The sequence below is a fragment of the Rhododendron vialii genome, chromosome 9a, assembly GCF_030253575.1.
Source record: "Rhododendron vialii isolate Sample 1 chromosome 9a, ASM3025357v1".
NCBI classification, from domain to species: Eukaryota; Viridiplantae; Streptophyta; class Magnoliopsida; order Ericales; family Ericaceae; genus Rhododendron; species Rhododendron vialii.
This window is the reverse complement of record NC_080565.1, coordinates 2,258,487-2,279,502: the sequence shown is the minus strand read 5'-3', so window position 1 is coordinate 2,279,502 and position 21,016 is coordinate 2,258,487. Positions and strand designations below refer to the sequence as shown.

The following is a 21,016-nucleotide window of genomic DNA, read 5'->3' as shown; positions in this document are numbered from 1 at the left end:
CGACCTTAACTCCCGATTTTGTTCCCGATGAAATCCCCAATTTTACACGCCCTAATTTTTTTGGGTTTGGACAAGTTACAGAGAAATTAAAGGCTAAAATTTTCAGAAAAAAAAATACCCAGAGAGAGAGAGAGAGAGAGAGAGAGAAAACGAGACCTTGGTGGTCAGTAATGGCACCGGTGGTGGCGTCGTTGCTGGCCCAGGAGATTTTTCCTGCTGGTGGTGGTTGCCGGAAGTTGAGGGGTGGTGGTCACCGGAAGTGGAGGGTGAGGCTGGTGGGAGTCGTCGGTGGTCCTCCTCCTCTTTCTCTCTCCGTTCGTTTTCCAGATGGTGGGTTGTGGGAAATGCCGAAATGGTCTGGTTTTGGGGTGCAATGTAAAATTTCAGCTGAGTTTTTTTTTTGCAGTTGCTGACATCAGCGTCGGGAACAAAATCGGGAATAAGGGTCGGGGTGTGTAGACTTATTGTAGTTGTTTATGGTGAAATTATACAACAGTCTGGGAGTACCGTCATGTAGTATATCGGATTATTTTACAACTACATATTTTTTGTAAGGTCGATCACTACGTAAATGAATCTCACAAAAATATGTGATTGTAAAATGGTTCAGAGTACCACGTAATAGTATTTCTGAACTATTATAATTACTCTTATTAGTAGGTGGGAGCACTGAGCCGGGCTCATGTGGGCGACAAATATGCCGCAAATGTAGCATATATGTTTAGAGTATTAAGCCCCGTTCCAGAAGATTTTTTTAAAAAATAAATATTTATTTTACATTTTCAAACTCAAAAATAATGTAAATGAAAAATAATTTTTCAATTTATTTTGCACCGTATTAAAGATATGAGATCTATCAAACAAGATCCATAGTAATAGAAAAATTATTTACGTAAGCACGTAATTTTTTAGCTTAAAATTCCCTTTTTAAAAAATAAGTCTTTCTACGTTGAATTTGGAGATACCTGATCAATCTGGTGAGAGAGAGAGAGAGAGAGAGAGAGAGAGATGGGTGACACTGCTGTTGATTTTTTCCTTGAGACATTGAAGCAGCTTATAACAGGCTCCAAGCTCAATTCGATCTTAGACAAGAAACATCAACTTGAATCTCTCGAGGAGGAGATAAAGTACTTGAGAGGGTTTCTCAAGGCTACGGAGAAGATACGCAAGGAGTATTCGGAACTGATGGAACTGGTAATGCAAATCAGGAGCGTGGTATCCGAGGCGAAAAACATCTTAGACCTGTTTGTAATCGATTCTTTCAAGCTTGACAATCCTTCCCTTGACCTTGAAAGTGTCAAAAAGGAGATCAAGGATCTTACAGCTGAGGTGAAGCAGATTTACGACGAGAATATGTATGATATTAATGGAGCAACAGTCAACAAACTCAAGCACTCTTTGATTGGAAGTGGAGGTATTGTTGTTTTTATGTCTTCAAGTTTTGAGTTACGTCGGAGATTAAACATCATAGCATAAATTTGGTACATACACAAAAGAAAGTTGTTAAATAACGAGTATTCTCATTTAGAAGCCGAATATCCAAGAGACAAAACCCTTATCAATTCTCCATATATATAGATCTGGCTATATCATGTTTCTAATTGCAGGGGTTGAATCAATTGCTACGAATAAGGACTACGAATGGACAGTGACAGGGGACTCCCCAGATCCAGTGAAAAGAGTGACGAGATTGAGGAAGTACTGCGGCTATGCAGAAATTATCTCAGTAAGTCAAGCAGAAAAAACAAAATCTGAGAGAAAAATGAAGGTATGATTTCTTACTGTGGTCCATTTTCAGTTGATTCTATTCCCATCAATTATGAATTGCACATAAAGTTCTTTCACCCTTTTCCAACTCTTGCTCTGGATTCTTTTATTCATTTATTTTCCTTTAACAGGGTTCAGATTCTTAGTATGAATCTGATTAACCTGGTTTAAGCTTAATTCGATTATTCCCTAATTCAGATCTTTTGTCATTCTTGGGTTTTTGTCTATGACAGAAAGTGGTGGTGCAAGGGCCGTGCCCAGACGTCGAAGTTAAGGCACTCTCTGCTATCAATGTTGTCTGTAGTATCTGTAGTACTAGCATCCCAGCAGGTACTATTTTTAGGAATTTGATGACTAGTTTTACAATTCACTTTCTGTTTGAGTATATACTTGTTAAATTAAATCATTGACCTAAACACAGCATCTACTTGAGTTTTCATCCAGGCTATCATTATCAGTTAAGTTTCCATCCTGTAATTTTATGAATATCCTATTTTACCCTTATTCTTTAATTTCCACGTATATGTATGTGTGTGTATATATATATATATATATGTGTGTGTGTGTGTGCTGTAGCCTTAATTAATTTGTGGGATTTGATTGAGTTGATAATATAGTTCCCATAGAAAATGTGATTATTCCAATTGCAATATGATATACTTATGTAGTTACTAAGCGAGAGGCCTCGTGCTACGAAGGAATACCATGCCCGTTGGTTGTACAATTGGAAAGAAGCATTTGTGGAGAAGCAGGTCTTATAATTTACGTACTATAACACTCGATGGAAAAATATTATAAAATCCATAACTAATTTTGTCCAACAATGATTTGAGAAACTGTTAGATTGGAATGGTATAGCCGTATAGGTAAACATAAGTATCAGTCTTAAGCCAATGAAGAAGGTATAGCCTTATAGGAAAATACTAGGGGCAATCAATACAAAAACAAGCATAAGTTTGTTTTTTTAATCGGCAAAGAAGAAAATTATTCACAGAAATGAGAGAATGCACATGAATTATACAAAATGGAAAATAACACCCTTTTGGATCAAATATAATCATAGCTCAGAACGAGCATCCCAACTTGATCGGCACTCTCACCCAAACCAAATCATGTGCTGAACCAAAACCAAAACAAATGCCCATGACCAAAATCACTCCAGATGTTGGTAAGATACAAATCCGGAAAAGAAAAGAAATAGCAACAAAATATGAAACAAGAAAAAAACTAAGACTAATAACCCATTTAATATGAAACAAGAAAAACTAAGACTAATCACACAATAAATGCCAGAATCTTCCAACAGAGAATGAGCACCGTGGAAGAAATTGTTCAGAGGGTTGTCTCTGATATGCGGCTCTGTATTCGCTCTTGGAGAGGTTTCAAATGTTCAAGCATCAACTCCCAAGTCTGTCTTGCTTGGGACATTTCTACAAGGCTTTTTGAAGGGTCCTAACTTTCTCTGTCCTTGTATGTGTCTTAAATCTATTTTACTCATGTCCTAAAAGTCATCCCTAGCCTAAGTAGAAAGTAAAGAAAAGAAAAGGAAAGAAAGGTTAACGCCTTCCGTTAGCTCCATCTGCTACAAATTGATGGAATTTGACGGCGATGACCTAATTGTTAACGGAATGGTAAGTTCAAGTGTCTTTTTGTCATTAGTTAAAATTCAAATTTTTTTTTTTTTTTGAGAATACGTGAAAAGTTCAAGTACTTTTTTGAAATTATCCAACCACCTAACTTTAGTCTCCAGCGCACCAAAAAAGGAGTCTTACATTTCTCTGTAAGCTCATCTACATAGAGAGGCTTGGTTTGGAATCCTATATCTAGTCTTTCTTCATTTCCTGCAGAATCGGATGCTTACTCTTCGAGCCCTACTATATATATATATATATAATCCCCACCGGAATCATACCGACGGCGCGCTGTATATATACACAAAAAATAGGGTGCTTGGTCCAACCACCCTACACACATCGGATGCCATTGATTCCCTCGCGGGCTCCCTCGGGTTTTTTTTTTAGAATTTTTGGACGGATCAGATCGACCGTCCGGTGGCCGGAGACTGCCCGGCACAGCCGTCGATACAATTTCGGTGGGGATTTGGTCGGTACGTATAGGTATTCTACTTACTCTTCATTAATGTGAGGGGTGGTCACTCCACTTGAGTCAACTGGCCCCATGCAGGGAAGAGATGGAGCTCTAATAAATCTTTATGCCAAGGATAAAAGTTTTTCCAAAATCGTCCAACGCAACACCCTTTTTTTTTTTGATATATCGCAAGGTTATGGACACAATTGTGTTTGGATCTGTGTTTTAATTTTGTATTTCTAGACTTCTGAAAAAAATAGTGGCTTGATTAAAATTAAAATGTATTTTGAACTGTTCACTAGTAATATTAACCATTACAATACGTTTAAAGGGGGGGAAAAAAAAACATAACGTACACAATTGTGTCCGGAAAAGTGAAAGCGGGCAAAAAATTGATTTAAGGAGACCGGGCACACACTACGTGTACAAGTCGAATTAGTTAATATACATAAAATAGCTTGGCACTTTTTAGATATTTCATAATATTTGATTCACAGGCAGCTCCACAACCAATTGAACACCCTAAATGAGTAAATTGTTTTAGAATATATGTACTAATTTTAGTTTTTTTCCTTTTTGAATACCCAAAGTGAAATTGGTCAGAAAGAAGGTGGTGGTGGGTTTCAAGGAGGAGGTAAAAAGAGTAATAGAGAAGCTTGATGACGGAGGACAGGGCAAACCGCTGGAGATTATAACAATCATCGGCACAGGTGGAGGCGGCAAAACCACTTTGGCCAGAGAAGTGTATCATCATCCTTTCACCAAATATACTTTTCAAATTCGTGCATGGGTTGATGTTTCTCAAGATTATGATAATACTATGAAGAGGGATTTGTTGATTTGTATTTTGAAATTAGCTTCCCCAGAAAACAATCCAGATTACGAGAAGAGAAGTGAGGATAAGTTGGGAGAAGACGTACACAAATGCCTGAAGGGTAGGAAATATCTCATAGTCATGGATGACATGTGGGGCATTGAAGCCTGGAATGATATGCAAAGATCATTTCCTAGGGAATGCAAGGGGAGTAAAGTATTGTTCACTAGTCGACTTGTTGTTCAACCTAACAGCATCGGCTGCGTCCCTCATTGTTTGGCTCCCTTACCAAAAAGTTGGAGTTGGGAGTTGTTACAAAAGAAGGTATTTTCTCCTTCCCAAGTTTCTTCTCAATTTTGGGCCTCCGTATCATTTGTAAATTACGTACTATCTTTTTCAATCTATAATAATTTCTAGGGTTTTAAAAACTGTCTCATAGAAATAAGAAAGATCTATCAACTAATTAATATCCATATTGCATATAAAAATCATTAAAACATTTACAAACTTAAATTTTTAAGATGTCCGGAATAGTGAAAGTGGACAAAAAAATTGAGATAGAGGGAGTATTTGTTTGAATAAAAGAGAGAGAACATTATTGTGCTTAAAAAAACTTTAAAAAAAAAGCAATTTAAACGTATGCTTCATCATGTACACTCTAGTCATATGTTTCCTATTTCTAATTTCTTGTATTACCCATATATATCGAATAGGTATTTGGGATAAAAAAGTGCCCACTCGAGTTGGTGGAAATTGGTAAGCGCATCGCAGAAAAATGTGAAGGTTTACCACTCGCGATTGTCACAGTAGCTGGAATTTTGGCAACGGAAGACAAGACAACGGATGTGTGGGAGGAAGTTTTCAAACATTTAAGTTCGATTATTGCCAAAAATCAGGAGCACTGCATGGAGATACTAGAACTTAGTTACAATCACCTCCCTCTTCATTTGAAAGCGTGTTTTATTTATATTGGAGCATTCCCTGAAGATTATGAAATCCATGTACGCGAGTTGATATGGTTCTGGATCGCAGAGGGATTTATTCAGCCAAGTGATCATGGGGAGAAAAGCTTAGAGGCCATAGCAAACGATTACTTAATCGATCTCATTGATAGAAGTCTTGTAATGATAGCTAAGAAAAGGTCCTTGGGTGAAATTAAAGCATGCCGTATCCATGATCTTTTGCGTGAATTATGCTTGAAAAAAGCCAAGGAGGATAATTTCCTTGTGAAAATTAACGAGGATGATTCTTTTTCACCTTCTGCTATGCATAAGTATCGTCGCCTCTTCATTGGATGCAAGTTCTTGCCTAAGTTTTCCTTTGGGCCTCGTGCTCAGAACCTTCATTCTTTTCTGTGCCTTTGCTCAAGAAACTGCCCGTGTTTACCAGGTGAACGAAATATGGCATTCATTTTTGAAAACTTCAAACTTCTAAGGGTGCTAAGCTTTAACCCCGCTGAATGCAGAGGAGGAGAAGAATTAGCACACCTAGTTCATTTGAGATACTTAGCATGTACGTTAAGGGCCGACCACTGGAGGCTTGCGCCAATTAACTACCCCATGAAACTAGAAATCCTTGACGTCCAAGCTCTGCAGAACAGTGATCACATCGAGTTGCCTCTTGATATATTTAAGATGGTTAAGTTGAGGCATATTTATAGTAGAGCAGGGATATTTACGTATCATGTTTCTTCTCAAGGAGCAAGAATTGGTTCTGATCATTCCTCCAGGTTGGATAACCTACAGACCTTGAACCGAATATGTTCTTGTGACGATTGCCGAACTTTCTTGGCAAGGATTCCCAATCTTAGGAAGCTAGGAGTTGAAGCAAATCAAATATCATTGGATGGTGTTTTGATGATCCCCGACCTAGAGTTCTTAAAATGCCTTGAGACACTCAAATTTACCTTGGCATGGTACAGTACCCGTACTCAGAACCGTACTTTTCCGTCGGGGCTGAAGCTTCCTCCGACTGTTAAACGAATAACGTTGCACAATGTGCAGATAAAGTGGGAGGAGCTGTCAATCCTCCAAACCCTGCCGAGCCTTGAGGTTCTCAAATTATTAGACAAGGCTTGTGAGGGACCAGTTTGGAACACAAGTGAAGAAGGGTTCTCTCGACTCAAGTACTTGAAGCTTAAGCATTTGGATATCAAGGAGTGGAATGCTTCTGAAGATCAATTTCCGAGTCTTGTGGTCTTAGTGATCGAAGGTTGTGAAAACCTGGAGCGGATCCCGATTGACTTTGCTAAACTAAACGAACTTTGCGAAATTAACTTAACAGCGTGCGGTAGGTCTGTCGCGATATCGGCCTTGGATATTCGGAAAGAGCAGATAAATGAAAAAGGAGATGATTGTTTCCTAGATATCCGTGGCACAGATATTTTGCTAGGTGGAGAGGATACAGTGGATCCCAGATTCATTGTGGACCCTGATGTGTGAACTCGAGAGTTATACTTCCTCTGTCCCAATTTAAAAGAGTTATAGTATAAAAAACGAGTGGTAACGCGAAAAAGGTGACTCTTCCTTGCATTTGTCAAAAAGCCCAAAACAACTCTTTCGTGAAGGAATCAGAGCCTTGATGAAGATATTTGATGAGGCAGCTGGGCGTGGAGAAGATTGAATATGTCTCATGCGAAGGAAACAAGTGTGCTGATTTAATAGCTAATATGTTGTTTATTGACATTTTCGATTTTCGTTTATTTGATGTTGCTCCGGTTTGTATTAATCCGCAACTTTGCCAAGATGCAAATGGGGTTGAATACCCTAGACTCTCGTATGTTTCCTAGTTTATTTATCTAATGTTCCGGGTTTGCTATTGACGAAAACCGAAGGAAACTTAAATAAAGGCATACAAGGAAAACCAAAGTTGCTTCATTCCATTTGTGTGAAGCACTGAAATTACTGTTGGGTTTCGATTTCTATATTCAATCAACGTAGGATCTTGAAGATTTTGTTGGAACCACTTGCGTTCGGCGCGTTTTGAGTAATTGATTTAGGACTTCTTCGCATTCTGTTCAACGTGCTCCCATTGATTTTGCACATTTTAATCGGAAGTGAATGATCAATCAGGGCAATTTGTTAGGTATGGATAGGGATTTTTAATGTCTTGTAAGTAGATGTTGTTTTGGGTCAACACGTGACTGCATAATTTGCTCCAAAACAACATCGTTTTGTGATGCTGCAAACTCCAATGAGGAGCCCTCGCTATAGTATACCGGAATAGGACGATGATTGGAGCCGAACTTCATGCTACCTAGCTAGGTGCTTTAATTATATTGTGAGAACACCAATTTTTTTTTTTTTTTCAGGATTGAGGACAGGCCGGAATGCCAAATTCCTTTAACCAAAACAATTCGTCATTTAATTAATACATATCTTTGGTTATAATCTTTTCAGGTGTTCTCTGTGAAATTGAATTCAGTTATTACCTACCAATGTCATTTTTAATAACTATTTTTTTTTAGTTTCAAAGTTCATCCCCATTCGGCCACTTCAATTACTAGTGGAAGTGCACGTGCGTTGCACGTGGTATTTTCTTGTTATTGGTCATTGTTATTATGTTCGCTTTCTTGTATCCTTTGAATGAAAATGAAGCAGATAAAGGAGATGGGATAAAATGGGTCTTTGTCAGTTGAACTGGGTCTCTCTCTCTCTCTCTCTCTCTCTCTCTCAATGTGAGTGAAAGCTAATTAACTCATGTTAGACTTACATTCCAAAATATTGACACAGTAGGTTAATTGAGAAAACATTTCTACTATTAAGAGCATAGATCGTGTGCAATCATATGAATGAACAAGAAGTCAAAAAGGAAAGAGCAAGAAACCACAACAGTTTCATAACTGAAAATATATATCACACAGATACCCACAACATTCCATGGCATAAATGCAGAAATGCAATTTAGTAAACAAAAATCCATTGTTGTTTTTTTATCCGCAAAAAACGCATCATAGCCTTTTAATTACTCCAATATCCATCCCTGAAACTGATACAAGATTGAGAGGACGATTACTAATCCAATTACACGGAAGCAAATTACGTAAAGCTGAAGCAGCAACTACATGAGGAACTTTGTTGGCAGCCCTGCTGATCCAACTGAAACAAAAACTAACATCTATCGCGAGTTGGCGAATGTCTAGAACCACAGCTCTTGAATCCCAAGGAGGAACCAGTTCGGAAACACTCAAAAGTATGGCTTGCTTGTTGTCCGATTCCACCTCCACACCTTTAAGCCCCAGGTTTACTGCCACAAAACAAGCATCCCTGATTGCGAGGAGTTCTCCACGAAGGCTCGAACAAACTTTAACAGTTCTTACAAAGCCATTGAGCACCAGGCCCCTACAATTCCTTAAGACCCCTGCAATTCTGCCCTCTTTTTTTGTTGAGAGGAACAACTGCATCACAATTTATCTTGAAATTACCAGAGTCCAGAGCCCTCCAGTGATGCAAGCCTGTCTGGTTTGCTGGGTTATCCATATGGACTTGGGATATCTCTTGAACAGATGTAAACTCCAAACTGCTGAACCTGATGGAGGCAAGTAATTCTAGAGGATTGACTCTTTTTCCTTTGAAAACACAATCGTTCCTAGCCTTCCAAATGTTCCACGCAATCTGAGCAATTAGACCCAAAAATTCAGAGGCCTCCTTGCTTTCCATCCTTTCTACTATCTCCGCTGTCCACTTCATAGATGATGCATTGCCCCCCAAGTTCCCAAGAGGAGAAATGTTACTGCCAAACCAAATTGGCCTTGTCCATGGACACAACGACAAAAGATGCTCCACATCCACCTCTAAATCACAAATAGGACAGGAATTGGATGGGGCACACCTCCAGCGAAAAAGATTTTCCTTTGCAGCCAAGCTATTTTTACATACCTGCCACCAGAAATTTTTCACCTTATTGGGGGCTTTCATCTTCCACACACTCTTCCACACTGCTTTGCTTGGTTTGACAGAAGGCTCAGGATTCTCTTTCCTTTTGGTCATGGACTGGTTAACAGAATAGATTCCATTAGAAGAAAAAGGCCACACTAACTGATCCACCCTATCCACCACCGGGAGAGAGAGATCTAGAATGGCTTCCAATTCTATTGCACTCACCTTGCCATCTAGCTTCTGTTTGTCCCATTGCCTTTTCCTTGAGTCGATAATGTCACAAACCCTATCAATGCAACTATTCGCTGGTTTGGTAGCGGATAGTTTGAAGCCTGGTAAAGAAGGAACCCAAGAATCCCCCCAAAAGTTGATATTTTTCCCACTTTGCGCCTGCCACCTCAACCCTTTCTTTAACAAATCTCTACCATGAAGTAAACTGAGCCAAGCCCATGAGGTCCTACTCCCTCTAGCTGCTTGTAGAAAGGAAGTGCTTTGGGGAAATAAATCTCCTTCAGAAATCTGGCCCAGTAAGCATGGGGGTTCATTAGCAGTCTCCAACCTTGTCTAGCCAGCATGGCTCCATTGAAAGCCCTATAATCTTGAAACCCCACTCACCCATCCTCCTTGGCTTCAGTCAGATTGTCCGAGGCTACCCATGCCCCCATCCTCCTTGGCTTCAAGGGGGAAAAAAAACTATAGCAATATTTTCCAGGGAAGCACACACAAGAATTGAAATAAAAAAACACCAACAATGTTCAATGAAGCCCGACTTCCTAATTTGATATTCACCTTTAGTTTTTTTTGGCTCAAACCTCACCCAAGAAACCAAAAAGTAGCAAATTCACATATGAAGCATTAAAAGACTGCAAAACATGCACCAAAAGTTTTAAGGGACCAAAAAAATAAATGATACGAAATTACATAAACTAAAGCCTGTTTCCATGGGATAAAGAATTGAGTCTGCTTATCAAACTTTGTGTACAGAATATGTAAACACCTTGTTGTGAGGACGCCAGCCCCTTATCCAATCTCACCCCAAATGATGTAAAAGAGAAGACACAATTATATGCTCAAGTGTTTCTACGAAATTCTTTTCCTTGTTCGCATTAGGACATATATAATTTGCATAAAGACTCTTGAAGGCAAGGACTTGCGAATACTACTTTACCACCCTAGCAACAGAAATTTGGAGTTTCATATTGGAATTTCTTTGCACCCCAAAAAGAGCAAGGTATACTAAATCATACATGAAATTCAGAGCGAGAAATCTATAGGTGAAAACAAAATCCAACAACAAAGTTATAAATATTGATAAATCATAAATATTTAGATGCTATTGTGCAAAAAGATATGAGCCTAATGGGTTTGGAAAGACGGATCATTTTGCGTATTTGATGCACGATTGCTTGTGCGACCTTGAATTCTTCTAAGGATATTTTGATGCCATCCAACCTCACCTCTAGGAAATAATAACGGGTATTGCAACGGATCATAGCAACCATAATAGTGTTGCACTCTATGTTTATGTCTAGAGTTTGAGTGCCCTATAATGTCACGTTCATGAGAGACATTTGCATTATTTCCTTCTCTCCTTATTGCGGCCACCTAGTCAGCCGTTGGAGAGTTGTAAACCCTTTGGTCGAGCTTGACATCAGTCCTTATGTGTATTCTATATGAATCCAAGGAACTTTGGTCTAGTCCCCTAAGAAACATAGCATAAGGGTTTACAGAGAGCACATCCATTAGTGTTCGAACAATGTGTGGGTTAAGAGGGGGTTTTTTCTTTTTTCCAACTTGTTTACCATAATGTCTAACCTATTTTGGAGTTCATTATCAATATCATAGAAGTATAGTTGGAAGTAACAAGGAGAAGTAGCAAATGGAATCAAAGATGGCAGTTCATGGTAAATTGGCCCTTATGCACGAAATGTGTAAAAACCTGCTGTAGAATTAGCAAGTCCTTTGTCTAACGTGAAACTGAAGATGCTATTCTTGGCACGGATGGGTTTGCAAAATTCCAAAGCTTCAACAGTTTGAGAAGTGAATAAGTTTCGTAGGTTTGATTGTACAGATGGACTTGTCAGAACTATTTCTCCGTTGTGGCAGCAAAAAGTTGGAGGTTCGTTTTGGAACCTTTTAGCCCGACAAAATCGGCAATTTGCCATGCTCTGCAATTCATGTGGTTGGGAAAGATGGACTTCTCGCAGTCGTTGTCCTATGAATGGCACATTCATAAATAAAGGGTAAGGCATTTGTGGTAAGTATATTCTATTTTTTAATCAAATAACTTGTTCTAAAATACTAACCGATTGTTTCGGACTCCATTAGGTGGTCCTTTAAAGGGGGATTTGGCGATGGATTTTGTGTTTGTCCATCTAAGAATTGACGACCAAGATTTTTGTTTGGAGAAGTGTAATGGGCATTGCGTTTCCTCTTCCTATTTTGCATTGTCTTCTAGATTTTTTCTGCTCTTTGTGTAGGTGTAAACCTAGCATATCTCTTCTTTTGACGAATGCGGCACCGGCTGATTTCATCTTCGCCAAGGCAATCCAAATCTTGTGTCTCGTCCATTTCCTTCATTTTTGAAAAACAAGAATGGGAAAAGATCAAATGCCATGTCATCATTTATGAAGTACGTGTAATTTTACAGGGAAAGGGAATACAGAGGTAGTTCACGATAAACGCTTGAAGTGGACAGGTAGCGTAAACTCATAGTTGGTAATGTTTTGCTGATGGTTTGTGGAAAGGTAGAAGTTCAAAATGAACTTCTTTTTTTTGGTATCATTGACTTAATTTTCTGACTTCTAAGTTTGAAGTTTTTGACATATATTCACTGACTGTGATAGCAATTCAATGGACAGTGTCTTACGTACCTGGATCATTGACTTAATTTTCTCTTGCCTCTCTCTCTCTCGTCTCTCTCTCCCTCAAATATCCTTACTCCTCTTTTCTATATTCGACTATTTTTTGGGCAACTAATATAAACTTGGCGAATCCATCTAGCGCATGTTTGCATTGTGCTAGATTCATGTAACTTTAATTAGGACAGCGTCTTCGACGTGCCTCTCACCGTTACTTCTGTTTTATTTATGTTCTTGTAGGATTGTCTATATATAAATCGTTTTCCTAAAACTATTTATTTTTATCGAAGGGTTTTTCTATTATCAATGATTTTTCCGTAACAATCATAAAAGTTAAACAACCACAAACTTGGGCTAGAATTCAATAAGCTGTGAAGGCCACACAATTTCTATCAGAAAATTGCTGGATAAAACATGGAAGATTTTCAGTTTCATTTCGTATAAGATGTCAATGACAATCAAATTGAAGAAAATATTATCGTCTACCAATTGTAATTTACATCCCCATAATTTATAGTGTGGGTAACTGTGCTTTTGTCTTCCATGTCTTTTTTTACAGGCTGAATGACGCTGGGCTTTGCGGGAATGGGTTTCTTTTTTTTTTTCTTTCTAATTGAGATGCTTCAAGTAAAGTCTTGGTGTATCATTTCACATAGCTTTTATTATAGTATCCCAACTTTGACTGTTATTGTTAAATTGCTTCTGTCATGTTCGGCAGTTTGAATTGGCCCTCACAAAACCATCTGTTAACCAAAAGAGTTCAAAGCCACACTTTGGCAAACAGTTGGTGTGTGGAGTTATGGTCTACAGTCTACAAAGTTGTTGATTTTGGTGGATGGTGTCGGCATAAGTGAGAGAGGGGAAAGTGTTTGCAAATAACTCAAGGTACATTTTGTCAAACAGTTTGTGGGCAAATTTTACAGTTGTCGGCATAAGTGAGGTAGGGAGGAAAGCAGGGAGAAAGTTGAATGCATGACTTACCTGTATTGGACTTTTGCTGGGATGCACTTGAGTTGAGTCCGATATGTTGTTGTAGTTGGAGACTTGGTCGTCCATTGACGGCAGCGATTGTGGAGAACACGGACCGTTGGAAGGAGGCTGTAATGTTTTTTGGGGGAGCGCAGGAGAGGTAGTTGTGGTTTTGTATGGCAAAACCGTTGGGATTTTGCACTGTAACGGTTGGGAAGAGGTGTCGGTTGGGGCAGAGGCGTTTGCGGTTTCGGCTGGTTAAATCGTTTTTAATCATTGGCAAGAGTTGTCATGGTTGGGAAGAATTGTGGGGTGGGGCTGGAATTACTTGCAAGGGCAAGGGGCATTTGTGGAAAAAAAAAAGTAGGAAACACTCTCGTACATTTAAAAGAAGTAGTATAGATGTAAGAAAGCGCAAATGGGCTCCGCGATGAGTGTGGGTGGAAAAGGTCCCCAAATTTCATCTTTGAATGGTCACATCATAGTTGTTCTCTATTCAACACATCCTGCTACATGTAGTGAACCTGGCCCTTGCAAAATATAACCATAACCACAATATACAGTGGTGTACAAATGAAATTTCTGATTTCAGGAAATTTCAACCCTTATCAATTAGCATGGCCAGAAAAGTACTTGATTGGAGTATTTTTTTTGAGCCGCTATAATCAAGCTTCTCTCGGCAATGACAACCCGAAAGGCTATAATTAACGTGATCGATCGATCCTAGCTAATTATAGATAGAGTACAGTTGTGCGAATTGTACGTCTATCTTTAGATCTTGTTTCAAGCCATGCCGTTGAATTTCTTTCTGCAATGACAACCTGTTGGAAAAATGGAATTTTAACCAAAGAGAATTTGGTAGGACCTACATCGCGTGAGGTGGGCGCAAGTGGGTTTTTGATACTCCTTGCTAAGGAGCTTAAACAGGTGAAAAAATGAACAAATTCCATTTAGAGATTGATGTAGCGCAGCCTCCTTTTACGAAACTGTTTGCAAAAAATATACACGAACAATGTTTGAGCCAGAGGTACTCCCTCTTTGAACAAACGAATAAGAGATAAATTTTGATTTTTATTAATTCAATATCAAATTACAAAGAACATAAATAGGGCGATAGAAACCCTAAACAACTTAGGAAACAATTAGGGCTGAGAATCGGTACCAAATCGCAAAAATTACGAAAATTACTAGAAATGGGAAATCCTACGTTGACTGGAAAATCAAATACTAGGAAAAAATCTAAGTTGCCAAAACAAGCGGCAACTAAAATAGAATTTCCTATCAAAAGTTATTAGCAATCTAAATATTACTATAAACGGCAAAATAGGCCTTACGAAAGGCTAGACAGCATTGAACAGCCGAAAAGCAACGTTGGTCATCTTCCAAAGGAATATGAGTATTGATCAATGGGCCGTTTCGCTTCAACCCTATGGCCCACGGGTCATTCTGCCATTATCACCCCGCCTCCAGTTTGATTTGGGCTGTGCTCGGTCCAGTCGCTCGAGGAACGTGGATGCGCGCGACCCGCTCTACATCATGAGATAAATGAGAAATTGTCTCTCAAAGTGGGTTTCAGACCAACAACAGTGCACGGTAATTGATTGGTCATAGCTGGGTTGACTACCCAGAGATATTATCCATTATTGTGTATTCAATTTCGGAAATAATAACTGTATCAATTTTGTTTCAAAATTGAATTACGGAATCAATTCCCCTATTGATTGTATAGGCTCCTCCATGAATATTTTGTATTCATTGTCGTATTGATGGCAGAGGCTCCTCCTTCGGCTATAAAAGGGGACCTTTACCTTTGGTTTCTACACACCGAAAATCCAAAGCTCTTCGTCTTCTGCAATATCGTTCTTCCTTTGAGAGAGAGAGAGAGAGTACAGACACAAGCTCATTCGACGGGCAGTCTACGACAGTACTTCGGTGGCTGAGTGATAACCGAGTCAACCTTGGGAGACAAATACCGACACAACTTCCAGCACCGGTGAGGCGGCGAATTTGTCTTAAAGACACTGTTGAACAAAACGGGTCTCGATTTGAAATTGCTAATACTCTTTTCCAGTTTTATGTCTACACTAGTGGATGCCCGTTGATAAGCACCCAATTGTGTAGATACTTGGCGCACCTAGTCCTGTTTTACGTCATTTAACTTATGTTTATTTACTGTTTTACGTGATATTGCGCGTAAGGTTTTCTGTTGAGCGTTTCAGGCAATACGCATTAAAGGGCCATGTTTTGATGTATTGAACAATTTTTGAGAGGAACTAAGTGGCGATGCCTTATGAGCGTAGCCGTCGGCCTATGGAATGAACAAACGGAGGGTCGGGAAGAGTCAAGGGCCATCGGGTGTTGAGTCGGGACACGAGGGGCTTGATTCTGCCAGCAAATATCACGGTATCGATACGGTTCTCCGCGTATCGATACTTCATTAGAACAGAAGGAAATGCAGCTCTCAGCGTATCGATACGGCTTCCAGCGTATCGATACGGTTCCTCTTTGTGAAATTCTGGATTTCTGGTCAAAACAGCACGGTATCGATACGGAGACAGAGTATCGATACGGTTCCTTTACGGGAAATTTTGGAATTAAAACAGGCTCTCAGCGTATCGATACGGTATTAGAGTATCGATACGGGTGTCTCACCGACATGCTTTTAGTCAGATTTTAACTTTCCATTTGTGGCATGTTTCCACTTTTTGGATATTTTCTGATATTTTTGGGAGAGAGAAAGTGCATTTTTGTATAAATAGTCATCACTCTCTCCCTCCAAAAAGTAGCTAGAACATTACTATCTTTAGTTTTTCTCCATTAATGATTTCTTAACCCTTCAAGTTGTAATTCCTCAAGAACAATTAAGGTATTTACGTTACGTTAATTTGTCGTGTTTTAAAGTTGTTCGTATGCTTTGGATCTTTTATAAAATCAAGTTTATTTCCGTTTTTATCGGTTAATCATGTTTATCATTCCTTCCATGCTTTCTAGTCTTCTTAATATGCATGGGTAGTTGATTAGGCTCGGCTACGGAGCGATTAACGTCATGTGACTTATGTTAATCTTACCTTTCTCAACTAAATACTCGAGGTTCGGTATGGAAAATGAGCGTGGTTCGCTTTTTATGTAACAAAACTTGTCGATGTTAACCTCCGGTGATCATATGCTAGCACATATGGTTCCGTGAGCTATGTCTCGCCTCGTGTTTGCCAAGAGGATAAAAGAGCTCGCTTGTTCTCCGTACTTAATTTCTCGTCTTTAATGGTTTCTTAGCAAAATCTTCCGGTTGATAGCCTATGCCGTGCGATTCAACCGAGTTTTCGTTGAGAATGGTTAGTTAGCCTAAGTTACGGGCGTTATGAACTCCAACGCCTTGCCGCTTGTCTTAATCTAGTTAAAACTCATTTCTAGTCTTTTTCATAAGAGCATTCTTCACTTTTCAAAGCAAAACCAAAAGTTGGCCGTCTAAATGCAGCAAACCCTTACCTCTAAAAATCCTAGCAAGCTGTAAAGACCATCTCTGTGGGAACGATTCCGGACTTCCGGATATTATGCTGACAATGACCTAGCCCTACGCTCGGGGTAAATCAACCTATTTCAACGGTTAGGTTGGGACGAAGCATATTTTGGCGCCGTTGCCGGGGATCTTTCTTATATAGCTTATTAGGAGGTTCGACAAACCATTGTAAGTATTCCATTAATTTTTCCTTTGTGCATTGTAAACTAATTCTAGTGGATACCTCTAACCGATCACACTATCAACTTGAGGTGTAACGAAGCTAGTGTTGGTATCTTTTGCCCTTTGTTTTCTTTTCTTGCATACATATGTATATTGAGGTGGCGGCATAGCCCCTCAGAATTGTCTTGAGAGAGAGGCGGCAGTATAGCCCCTCCAGTCTGTTTTTCTTATTGCAGAGCGGTTCCATAGCTTTTATTCGGTCAAAGCGAAGGTTCATGCTTGTGGTTTATTGTAGTCCTCGTTCAAATCGACTGCATCGCTCTAGCTCGCCACCTCGCGTAAGAAACAGAATCTCCGAGCTTACTCTCCACCAAGTAGATATTCTCGGCCGTATTCTCCATCAAGAACATCAATGGCAGATGAGGAAGCTGCTCCGGTGTAGACACCCCATTCTGGACTGTCCAGATAGCGTTATTTGTCGATCTTTTATTTCCCCAATGATGATCTTAGTCGAAAACAGTTTAAGGACAAAGGTGTGGTTGAGCTTTGAGCGTCCCGAACCTCTCTCAAAACCCCTTTCAAACCCTTCAAACCAGAGCCAAACAGCCCCAGCAAAACCCAATTGGCATACGCCAGTGTCCTGAAGGCGTACGCCAGTTATCTGCCACGTGTCAGTCATCGATCAGTGGCCCATCTTTTACTGGCGCACGCCAGTTAATAGTGGCGCACGCCAGTCAAATCCAATCAAATCAACTTTATTCAGCCACTTGGGCGGGACTTTTTTGCCACCCTGACGTCGGCTACAGCGTCCCTGATGATTATATCGGCCAGGCCCGCTCCCCCTCTCTCCTACACCCCCCATCAACTAGTCCCATGCATTTAATGCATGGGAAGGCTCCAACCTTGCCCCAAGACAGCCAAACAGGCCCTAGCACCAGACTGATCTCAGTCTCTCTCCCCTATAAATACCCCCCTTGCATTCATTTGCAAGGGGTTGGCCTCATTAAGAAGAAAAAGCTCTCTTCTTCCTCCTTTCTTGCTCTCCATCTCTTTTTCTCCCATTGAAAGAGAAAGGAAAACAGCTCACTTCCACACACCCTACTGACATCCAGTCACCATCTAGGCTTCTATCTCCAAGCTTTAAGTTCAACACCACCTTCACTCCTCAAACAAAAAGGTATACCACCTTTGTGTCCCTTTCTGTTTTTGGGCCCCTGAGGGGAACCAGTGAGGCCCAGGCTAGTAAGCAATACTAGTCCTGGCCTCAAACTGGCAAAATACGACAAACGTATGAGGTGATACATGGCGCACGCCAGTAACCATATGCCGTACGCCAGTCATGGTAGAACGAGCACTACTGGCGTGGGGATCATGGATCACCATTTCTGTCATTTTATCTTCCTGTCAATCACCTTTGCATGCTAAATAACCAGTTTACCGCTTTCTGTATATTTAGAACTGTTTAGATGTAGTAGTCAATATTCACTTCTTATCTGCTTAAAAGGCCTCTGGGATCCTTCTGGTCATGTTCCAGAGCCCAGATGATGCAAAAGCCAAGCACTAGATTAGGGTCAAACGTGCGTACGGCAGTCCATGACTGGCGTACGGCAGTTAAAGCTAGGATCCAGTGGCTGGCCCTTGCATCTTAGTTCAGTCTTGGCCTCCTTCCTGTCCCCACTCTGTTTAGGGGGTCTCTTGTCTATTTTCATGGCTTCAAGCCATCTCATCTGTCTGTAAATATATATACCCTGCTTATTTAACTGCATGGTCTGTCCTGGGTGTGCGCTGGTCCTTTTCCAGAGCCCAGAGGGTTGCAAACAAGGACTGTGAAACTAGATGAGTGGAGTACGCCAGTCTTATTGTGGCGTGCGCAAGTCAAATCAACATGCAGTGGCTCGGCTAGTGCATGCTGGTAGAACTTGCTCACGCCCCTGCGGGGCAGCGTACTGCAACTTGTCCAGTTTGCTCAGTGCTTGTTCTCAATCTATATTTAGCATTGTAATCAAGCCATTTGTAAACATTTCGTCACATAATTGCAACTTGTTACAGTGCTTTAATCCCCATTATCTGTTCCCCCGCCCTAACTGGCTAAGAAAATGATCAAATGAGAGAAAAATGCAAACGTTTTATAAAATGCCCGAGTTGAGACCGATCTCCGGATTGGGCGAGAGGGGGTGCCATAAAACCCTTCCCCTCTCGTAATCTAGCTCCCGAACCTCAGATATCGAAGGTGACGACAGTCCAGTCTACAAGCCTTTTCAAAGATCAAACAAACGTGGCAAACGTTTTCGAGTTCGGTTCCTTGGGTGCTCTCACTGCTAAAACCCGAGTGGCGACTCTGAATCGAGGTGTTTCGCCGCGCTTTTCCAAACACAAAGGGGGCCGCGCCCGATTTCACAAATGGAATTTCCGAGGGCGCGTGTCCACATCCGGTTAGGACTCTTCAGGACTATTTGAATCCGGAACGGGTCACTCAATTGTCACCGATAGTTTTTCCACGGCCCACCACTGTTGCAAACACATTCGTGTTCAAGTCAGACTATCATCGTTGCATTCCATTCTTCCACGGTATGGAGCGCGAGGATCCGTACCAACATATCCGGGAATTTGAGGAAGTTCTCCAATCGTTCGTCAGCGGGGAGGTGCTTCTCAACCAAGCAAGATTGAGGCTTTTCCCTTTCACTTTGAAGGATAAGGCTAAGACGTGGTTTCACTCTTTGAAGCCTCAATCTTTGAACACATGGGGGGAAGTGCAAGATGTTTTTCATAAGAAATTCTTCCCAGCAAGCCGAACAAAGCTCTTGATGGATCAAATCCAGGGTTTCAAGCAACGTGAGGGAGAAGCTTTCCACCAGTATTGGGAGCATTACAAGGATTTGCTTTCTGCGATTCCTCACCACAACTTTGCCTTGTATCAACTGATTCACTACTTTCATATGGGCTGCACGCAACAAAGCAAGCAACTGCTCGACACCATGTGCTCTGGAGGATTCATGAATAAGTCACCCGATGATGGTTGGGATTACTTAAATGAGTTGGCCAAGAAGTCTCTGACTTGGAATTATGAAGATGCTGGTGATAGAGCTATGGCTAGCCAAGGTCCCGGTGGATCTGGAAAGTTCTCCATAAATGAGCACAATGCTATCGAAACACGGATGGAGCAACTAGCACAAAAGTTGGAAAAGTTGGAGTTGAAAGGGATAAAGGAAGTTAAGGCAGTGCAAGCGGTAGAGGAGATGTGTGCTATATGTGAAACATCGGGCCATTCCACCGACAATTGCTTGTCTATTCCCACTCTCAGGCAACATTACAATAACCTCAACCTCCCGCTCGAAGAGGTTAGTGTGGTGAACCAACAATTTGAATCTTTTCCCTAAAACTTCAACCAAAGTCAACGACAACATCCGGGATTCCGTTGGAACAATCAGATTGAAGGTGGACCATCTCAAGCACCTCCTGTTTCTCAAATGCAACCATGGCGGCCTGCTCAAGGCCAAAGGCAGCCTCGTTTTCCTCAAGGGCCGCCAGGTTTTGCACCGTCCGGCCCGTTTCAAGGATCTAACCAATATCAACCCCCGCCAAGGCGATCTTTGGAGGATACTCTCCAAACCTTCATGCAAGCTCAATTGAATTACAATGAAAATAACACCCAGATGATAGGGGAGTTGAAGAAACAAATGGGAAAGATAACCACATCTATAGGGCTTCTCCAACAAGAAAGGGGCAAGTTTTCGACCCAGCCACAAGCTAATCCACAAGGTCAACTTTTCATTGGTAGTTCTTCCATACCACCGCCCGAGCAAGCTCAAGCAATTATCACTCTAAGGAGTGGCAAGGCGGTTGACAACCTCATTGTCAATCCACCGGCTATACCTATCTTAGAACCAGCCTCGACATCAACAAGTTCTACAATGCTTGGGGAATCTCCCAAGTCCTCTCCGAAAGAAGACGGGGAATCTCC

The 21,016-nt window shown here is 40.7% G+C and overlaps 3 protein-coding genes and 1 long non-coding RNA gene across 4 annotated transcripts in view; 2 read left to right on the top strand and 2 right to left on the bottom strand.

Annotated features, from left to right (window-relative positions):
• Positions 1 to 941: 941 nt before the first annotated feature.
• LOC131301924 (disease resistance protein RPP13-like) overlaps positions 942 to 21,016 on the top strand; it is a 45,684-nt gene continuing 25,609 nt past the window's right edge. The window contains exons 1-2 of the mRNA XM_058328429.1: positions 942 to 1,414; positions 1,608 to 1,768. Coding sequence (XP_058184412.1) covers positions 1,009 to 1,414; positions 1,608 to 1,768 — 567 coding nt within the window. The 5' untranslated portion in view covers positions 942 to 1,008. The remainder of the gene's footprint in view (positions 1,415 to 1,607; positions 1,769 to 21,016) is intronic.
• On the bottom strand, positions 2,722 to 3,909 carry LOC131301927 (uncharacterized). Its single transcript, XR_009191477.1, has 2 exons — positions 3,034 to 3,909; positions 2,722 to 2,994 (listed from the first exon to the last, which is right to left on the bottom strand). It is a non-coding gene; the product is annotated as an uncharacterized LOC131301927 (long non-coding RNA).
• Positions 4,226 to 7,545, top strand: LOC131301925 (putative late blight resistance protein homolog R1B-16). Its single transcript, XM_058328431.1, has 2 exons — positions 4,226 to 4,993; positions 5,383 to 7,545. The coding sequence occupies exons 1-2, from the start codon at positions 4,676 to 4,678 to the stop codon at positions 7,108 to 7,110; spliced, it is 2,046 nt and encodes a 681-aa protein (XP_058184414.1). The 5' UTR covers positions 4,226 to 4,675; the 3' UTR covers positions 7,111 to 7,545.
• Positions 10,281 to 12,473, bottom strand: LOC131301926 (uncharacterized). Its single transcript, XM_058328432.1, has 2 exons — positions 11,853 to 12,473; positions 10,281 to 11,761 (listed from the first exon to the last, which is right to left on the bottom strand). Exons 1-2 carry the CDS (start codon positions 11,992 to 11,994, stop codon positions 11,463 to 11,465), a joined length of 441 nt encoding a protein of 146 aa, XP_058184415.1. The 5' UTR covers positions 11,995 to 12,473; the 3' UTR covers positions 10,281 to 11,462.

Coding starts and splice junctions, on each gene's coding strand:
- LOC131301925 (XM_058328431.1), top strand. CDS start 4,676: ATGAAGAGGGATTTGTTGATTTGTATTTTGAAATTAGCTTCCCCAGAA. Junction 4,994..5,382: donor GGGAGTTGTTACAAAAGAAG/GTATTTTCTCCT, acceptor TATATCGAATAG/GTATTTGGGATAAAAAAGTG.
- LOC131301926 (XM_058328432.1), bottom strand. CDS start 11,994: ATGCAAAATAGGAAGAGGAAACGCAATGCCCATTACACTTCTCCAAAC. Junction 11,762..11,852: donor AATGGAGTCCGAAACAATCG/GTTAGTATTTTA, acceptor TGCCATTCATAG/GACAACGACTGCGAGAAGTC.